The sequence below is a fragment of the Procambarus clarkii genome, chromosome 30 (genome assembly GCF_040958095.1).
Source record: "Procambarus clarkii isolate CNS0578487 chromosome 30, FALCON_Pclarkii_2.0, whole genome shotgun sequence".
NCBI lineage: Eukaryota > Metazoa > Arthropoda > Malacostraca > Decapoda > Cambaridae > Procambarus > Procambarus clarkii.
Window position 1 is genome coordinate 37539418 of NC_091179.1, and position 8546 is coordinate 37547963.

The 8546-nt window shown below is 47.0% G+C and overlaps 1 protein-coding gene across 1 annotated transcript; it reads left to right on the forward strand.

Moving 5' to 3' along the window:
• Window positions 1-2802: 2802 nt before the first annotated feature.
• Window positions 2803-4670, forward strand: LOC138370056 (uncharacterized). Its single transcript, XM_069333833.1, has 2 exons — window positions 2803-2853; window positions 3960-4670. Exons 1-2 carry the CDS (start codon window positions 2803-2805, stop codon window positions 4668-4670), a joined length of 762 nt encoding a protein of 253 aa, XP_069189934.1.
• The last annotated feature ends 3876 nt before the right edge of the window (window positions 4671-8546 follow it).

Sequence of the window (8546 nt, forward strand, 5' to 3'; positions counted from 1 at the left end):
CTTTTCCAGTTTCATTATATGCTTCTTCAGATGGGGACTCCATGATGAGGCGGCATACTCTAAGACTGGCCTTACGTAGGCAGTGTAAAGCGCCCTAAATGCCTCCTTACTTAGGTTTCTGAATGATGTTCTAACTTTTGCCAGTGTAGAGTACGCTGCTGTCGTTATCCTATTAATATGTGCCTCAGGAGATAGATTAGGTGTTACGTCCACCCCCAGGTCTCTTTCACGCGTCGTTACAGGTAGGCTGTTCCCCTTCATTGTGTACTGTCCCTTTGGTCTCCTATCTCCTAGTCCCATTTCCATAACTTTACATTTGCTCGTGTTGAATTCTAGTAGCCATTTCTCTGACCATCTCTGCAATCTGTTCAGGTCCTCTTGGTGGATCCTGCAATCCTCATCTGTCACAACTCTTCTCATCAACTTTGCATCATCCGCAAACATCGACATGTAGGACTCTACGCCTGTAAACATGTCGTTAACATATACAAGAAATAGAATTGGTCCCAGCACCGATCCTTGTGGTACTCCACTTGTTACTGTTCGCCAGTCCGACTTCTCGCCCCTTACCGTAACTCTTTGGCTCCTTCCTGTTAGGTAGTTCCTTATCCATTCTAGGACCTTTCCCCCCACCCCCGCCTGCCTCTCGAGCTTGAACAGCAGTCTCATGTGCGGTACTGTATCAAAGGCTTTTTGGCAGTCCAGAAATATGCAGTCTGCCCAACCATCTCTGTCCTGTCTTATCCTCGTTATTTTATCATAGAATTCCAGAAGGTTTGTTAGGCACGATTTCCCTGTCCAGAACCCATGTTGATGTTTGTTCACAAACCTAATGTTCTCCAGGTGTGCAACCAGTCGCAGCCTAATTATTCTTTCCAGTATTTTACAGGGGATGCTTGTCAGTGATACAGGTCTGTAGTTAAGTGCCTCCTCCCTATCTCCTTTCTTGAAGATCGGCACGACATTTGCCTTCTTCCAGCAACTGGGCAATTCTCCTGACATAAGTGACTCATTAAAGATCATTGCCAGAGGCACGCTGAGGGCCTGTGCTGCTTCTTTTAGTATCCACGGTGATACTTTGTCTGGTCCAACTGCTTTAGTTGCATCTAGAGTTGTCAACTGTTTCATTACCTCCTCTGCTGTCACCTCTATATCTGATAGTCTTTCATCTAGGGTAACCCCTTCCAACAATGGGAGCTGCTCAGGCTCGGTAGTGAACACTCCATGGAAACTGGCATTCAGTGCCTCGCAGATTTCCTTGTCACTTTCAGTATATGCCCCCTCTGTCTTCCTTAGTCTTGTCACTTGGTCGTTCACCGACATTTTTCTTCTTATATGACTGTGTAGTAACTTAGGTTGTTTTTTCGCTTTGATTGCAATATCGTTCTCATAGTCCCTTTCCGATGTTCGTCTTATGTTAATGTAATCGTTCCTAGCTCTGTTGTATCTGCTTCTGTTGTCCTCTGTTCTTTGTCTTCTGTACTTCCTCCACTCCCGTCTGCTGGCCATTTTTGCTTCCTGACACTGTCTATTAAACCATGGGTTATTATATTCCTTCTTATTTTTTCCCTTTACCGTTGGTATAAATCTCTCTTCGGCCTCCTGGCATTTCTGTATGACTAGGTCCATCATATCTTGGACTGTTTTTCCTCTAATTTCTTCCTCCCACTGCACTTCACCCAGATAGTCCCTTATCCTCATATAGTCCCCTTTCCTGTAGTCAGCTCTCCTTTCCCAGATCTCTTGTCCCATGGTCATAAGTTTGAATTCCATCATGTAGTCAAAGACTAGGACACAATGGTCACTGGCCCCTAGAGGTATTTCATGCTCTAAATTCTCGATATCTTCTACGTTCTGGGTGAAAATCAGGTCTAATAGGCTCGGTGCATCTCCTCCTCTTTCCCTTGTGTCTTCCTTCACATGTTGTGTCAGGAAATTCCTGTCTATAACATCTACTAATTTTGCTCCCCACGTTTCGTCCCCTCCATGGGGATTCCTTGATTCCCAATTTATCTCTCCATGATTTAGGTCCCCCATGATCAGCAGCTTCGCTCTCATTCTGTGGGCTAGTGTTGCTGCCTTCTGCAGTTCATCTATACATGCTTTGTTGTTGTCATCATACTCCTGCCTGGGTCTTCTACTGTTTGGTGGGGGATTGTAGATTACCAGGATCACAATCTTCCTCCCATCTACTGTCAGAGTTCCATGTATGAAGCTTGTGCACTCATTGGTAACTCGATTTCCCAGGTCTTCAAACTTCCATTTCCGCTTTATTAGGAGTGCTACTGCCCCTCCCTGTCTCTGTGTCCTCTCTTTTCGTATCACCTGGTACCCTTCAGGAAAGATTGCATCTGAGATCATGTCATTAATTTTAGTTTCCACAATTGCAACTATGTCAGGATCTGCTTCACTCACTCTTTCTTTTATCTCTTCTGCTTTATTAGATACCCCATCAGCATTGGTGTACCAAACCTTGAGATTCTTCATGGAAACTCTTGTACCAGAGTTCTCCCTTTCTCTGGGGGTCTGGGGGGATCTGGGGGATGTCTGGGGGGTGACTGGGGGCAGAGGGGATCTGGGGGATGTGGGGGGTGTCTGGGGGATGACACCCCCCAGATGTGTGTGTGTGTGTGTGTGTGTGTGTGTGTGTGTGTGTGTGTGTGTGTGTGTGTGTGTGTGTGTGTGTGTGTGTGTGTGTGTGTGTGTGTGTATTTACGTAACCTCTAAAAGCTAAGCCTGTTACTCTGTACAGGTACCCATTGTGAACAAATGAACTATCAACCATACAAGGCTGATACAACGATGGTCTCTGCGGCGGGCTGGAACCACTACGCCGTTCAAATTCCCGAGCAGGTGGGCTGATTAGGTTTTTATTTAAAAAATGTTGTTGTAGATGTAATCTGGGGTATAAACTGGTGCCCGTTAAAATCTCAGGCTTAACCGGGGGGCATGACCAGGGGGGATGCAGACATGATCTCAGTCATATCATGGGGACATATATAATCTCATGCAGATATAATCAGAGCAGAAGATTGAGAAACGACAACGTTTCGGTCCATCCTGGACCATTATCATGTCGTGTGATACAACTCCATCATACGTCTGGATAATGGTCAAGGACGTACCATTATCAGGTCGCACTTGAGTGTTGTCAAGTACCATTATGCATCTTCTGATGTGTAGTTTGGTCATCGTAAATTTACAATAATCACAGTCTGATCCTGTGACCCCGACATAGGTCAATTGACGCCAGTCGCACTCTAATGGCTCAAGATCTTAGGTATGCTTCACGTTCGCTGTGATGAGAGGTGTGTTACCATATGAGATTTAATATTCATCAGACAGACCTTTACTAGTATTTAGAATAATACATCAAGCAAACTAAACTACACGATTCGGCCATCTGTCAAAAGGTTGTCAAGTGAATCACTAGCGAAGATATGAATCCCAAAATCAGTCTTCGCATTGAAATATTTGGCAAATCATAAAAAAAAAGCTTGTAGCTTTTTTCAGACTGTTTCTACGGCTTTGATCTAAATGGTGTGTGTTTCAGTGGTCGAAATAACTGTTAAATGTCTTCGTTAAGCTAAGATGAAAAGTCATTGTCATGGCATTAGTATCATAATTTTATTCTCCATAAATTAGATCATACACTTAAGCTTTCTCAAGGAAATATATTTAAACGTCAAAGATACATTACGTTTGCGGTGGGTAGTCCCACGCACACGCCCCAGACAACCAGGCCACGACATAGTCACAACGATTGCAACCTGGAGTTCTGCTGAGCTCTGAAAATCTGTTGTATTTTCTCACTGATACATCACGTAAGTGAGATTACTCACTGGGTGTCAAAGATTTAATCTCAGTTTTGTCCTCTGACTTAAAATTCCAAAATACTATTTCAGTTGTTACATTTTCAATGTTCTTTTATATTTTGTTTTATTTGTCACCTACCGCAGACGCTGGACCCGAGCCTCTGTCCTAACGGGACAGTCATCCTTCCTTACGACCACCCTGTCCAACTCAAGTACAACCCGCGAGTCCAGCGCTACGCGTGTTCCAACCACTCCTGGATCCTCAACCAGTACGCACTGAACAAGACTAGTGAGTATGACCCTCACGACCTTGTCTCCTGCACTGCTACCCTGTGTACGACCACACTGTACAGACGATCACGTCTTATGTACGACCACACTGTACAGACGATCACGTCTCGTGTTCGACCACACTGTACAGACGATGACGTCTCGAGTACGACCACACTGCACAGACGATCACGTCTCGGGTGCGACCACATTTTTACAGACGGTCACGTCTCGTGTACGACCACACTGTACCGACGGTCATTTTTCGTGAACGACCACACTGTAAAGACGATAACGTCTCGTGCACGACCCACACTGTACCGACGATCACGTCTCGGGTGCGACCACATTTTTACAGACGGTCACGTCTCGTGTACGACCACACTGTGCAGACGATCACGTCTCGTGTACGACCACATTTTTACAGACGGTCACGTCTCGTGTAAGACCTCATTGTACAGACGAATACGTCTCGTGAACGACCACACTGTACAGACGATCACGTCTCCTGTACGACCACATTTTTTCAGACGGTCACGTCTCGTGTACGACCACACTGTAGAGACGATCACGTCTCGTGTATGACCACAGTGTACAAACGATCCCGTCTCATATACGACCACACTGTAGAGACGATCACGTCTCGTATACGACCACACTGTACAAACAATCACGTCTCGTGTACTACCACATTGTACAGACGATCACGTCTCGTGCACGATCCAATGCTACAGACAATCACGACACGTGTGCGACTTCACTGTACAGACGAATACGTATCCTGTACGACCACACTGTACAGACGATCACGTTTCGTGCACGACCTCACTGTACAGACAAATACGTATCCTGTACGACCACACTGTACAGACGATCACGTTTCGTGTACGACCTCACTGTACAGACGGTCACTTTTCGTGAACGACCAAACTGTTCACGTCTCGTGTACGACCACATGTTAAGACGATCACGTGTCGTGGACGACCACACTGTACAGACGGTCACTTCTCGTGAACGACCACACTGTACAGATAGTCACGTGTCGTGTACAAGTACACTTTATAGATGATCACGTCTCGTGCACGACCACACTGTAAAGACGATCACGTCTCGTGCACGACCACACTGTAAAAACGATCACTTCTCGTGAACGACCACACTGTACAGACGATTACGTCTCGTGTGCGACCACAATTAAATCGAATACGTGAATACGTATCGTGTACGACCACGCGTTACAGACGATAAGGTCTCGTGTACGACCCACCTGAACAAACGATTACGTGTCGTGGACGAGCCTCTGTACTCACGGTCATTTCTCGTGTACGACCACACTGTATTGACGATCACGACTCGTGCACGACCACACTGTACAGACGAGTACGACTCGTGAACAACCACACCGAACAGACGAATACTTCTTTCGTAAGACCACAGTGAACAGACGATCACGTCTCCTGTACGACTACACTGTACAGACGATCACGTCTCGTGCTCGACCACACTATACAGACGAATACGTCTCATGTAAGACCACACTGTACAGACGATCACGTGTCGTGTATGACCACACTGTACAGACGATCACGTGTCGTGTACGACAACATTATACAGACGGTCACGTCTTGTGCACGAAAACACTATACAGACGATCTAGTCATTTGCACCACAACTCTGTACAGACAATTACGTCTCTTGTACGACTACATTGTATAAGACGATCACGTCTCGTGTACGACCACATTGTACTTACGATGACGTCTCGTGCACGACCACATGTAAAGACGATCGCGTGTCGTGGACGACCACACGGTACAGACGGTCACTTCTCTTGAACGACCACATTGTACCAACAGCCACGTTTCGTGTACTACCACACTTTATAGACGAGCAAACTGTTAAGACGATCACGTGTTGTGAAAGACCACAGTGTACAGACGACCACGTCTTGCGCACGACCACACTGTAAAAGCGATCACTTCTCGTGAACGACCAAACTGTACAGACGATTACGTGTCGCGTGCGACCACAATTTACAGACGATCAGGTCTCGTGTAGGCCCCAACTGTACAGACGATCACGTGTCATGGACGACCCTCTGCACACACGGTCACTTCACGTTTATAACCACATTGTACAGACAATCACGTTTCGAGTACGATCACGCTGTATAGACGATAACGTCTCGTGCACGACAACACTGTACAGACGAGTCCGACTCGTGAACAACCACGAGTATGGGAGAGAATGGGGGAAAGTGGGGGAGTACGGGGGAGTGAAGGGAAAAGTGGGGGAGTATGGGGGAAAGTGGGGCAGTATGGTGGCATGTATTCGTACAGACGAATACTTCCTGTGTAAGACCTCAGTGTAAAGACGATCACGCCTCGTGTACGACTACACTGTACAGACGATCACGTCTCGTGTACGACCACACTGTACCGACGGTCATTTTTTCGTGAACGACCACACTGTAAAGACGATAACGTCTCGTGCACGGCCCACACTGTACCGACGATCACGTCTCGTGTTCGACCACACTGTACAGACGATCACGTCTCGTGTACGACCACATTTTTACAGACGGTCACGTCTCGTGTAAGACCTCATTGAACAGACAAATACGTCTCGTAAACGACCACACTGTACAGACGATCACGTCTCCTCTACGACCACATTTTTACAGACGGTCACGTCTCGTGTACGACCACACTGTACAAACAATCACGTCTCGTGTACTACCACACTGTACAGACGATCACGTCTCCTGTACGACCACATTTTTACAGTCGGTCACGTCTCGTGTACGACCACACTGTTCAAACAATCACGTCTCGTGTACTACCACACTGTACAGACGATCACGTCTCGTGCACGACCCAATTCTACAGACGATCACGTTTTGTGTACGACCTCACTGTACAGACGGTCACTTTCCGTGAACGACCAAACTGTTCACGTCTCGTGCACGACCACATGTAAAGACGAACACGTGACGTAGACGACCACACTGTAAAGACTGTCACTTCTCGTGAACGACCACACTGTACAGATAGTTACGTCTCGTGTACGAGTACACTTTATAGATGATCACGTCCCGTGCACGACCACACTGTAAAGACGATCACGTCTCGTGCACGACCACACTGTAAAAACGATCACTTCTCGTGAACGACCACACTGTACAGACAATTACGTCTTGTGTGCGACCACAATTTACATCGAATACGTGAATACGTATCGTGTACGACCACGCGTTACAGGCGATCAGGTCTCGTGTACGACCACGCATTACAGACGATCAGGTCTCGTGTACGACCACGCGTTACAGACGATCTGGTCTCGTGTACGACCACGCGTTACAGACGATCAGGTCTCGTGTACTACCCACCTGAACAGACGATTACTTGTCGTGGACGAGCCTCTGTACTCACGGTCACTTCTCGTGTACGACCACACTGTATAGACGATCACGACTCGTGCACGACCACACTGTACAGACGAGTACGATTCGTGAACAACCACACTATTCAGACGATCGCGTCTCGTGTACGACCACACCGTACAGACGAATACTTCCTTTGGAAAACCACAGTGAACAGACGATTTCGTCTCGTGTACGACTACACTGTACAGTCGATCACGTCTCGTGCTCAACCACTCTGTACAGACAAGTACGACTCCTGAACAACCACACTATTCAGACGATCGCGTCTCGTGTACGACCACACTGTACAGAAGAATACGTCTCATTTAAGACCACACTATACAGACGATCACGTGTCGTGTATGACCACATTGTACAGACGATCACGTGTCGTGTACGACCACATTGTACAGAGAGTCACGTCTTGTGCACGACCACACTTAACAGACGATTTAGTCATTTGCACCACAACTCTGTACAGACAATCACGTCTCTTGTACGACTACATTGTAAAAGACGATCACGTCTCGTGTACTACCACATTTTTACAGACGGTCAGGTCTCGTGTAAGACCACATTGTACGGACGATCACGTCTCGTGTACGACCACAGTGTACAGACGATCCCGTCGCATGTAAGACCACACTGTACAGACGGTCACGTTCCGTGTACGATCTCATTTTACAGACGAATACGTCTCGTGAACGACCACATAGTACAGACTATCACGTCTCGAGTACGACCACACTGTACAGACGATCACGTTTCGTGTACGACCACACTATACAGACGATCACGTCTCGTTTATGACCACACTATACAGATGCCCGCGTCTCATGTACGACCACTTTTTACAGACGATCACGTTTCGTGTGCGACCACACTGTACAGACGAATACGTATCGTGTACGACCACACTGTACAGACGATCACGTCTCGTGTACGACTCCACTGAACAGACGATCGCGTTTCCTGAACGACCACACTGTACAGACGATCACGTATCGTGTACGATCACACTATACAGCCAGTCACGT

Excerpts from the sequence above, each read along its gene's own strand:
- LOC138370056 (XM_069333833.1), top strand. The coding sequence starts at position 2,803 with ATGGTCTCTGCGGCGGGCTGGAACCACTACGCCGTTCAAATTCCCGAG. Across the intron at positions 2,854-3,959 it reads CCGTTCAAATTCCCGAGCAG|ACGCTGGACCCGAGCCTCTG; the intron begins GTGGGCTGATTA and ends CACCTACCGCAG.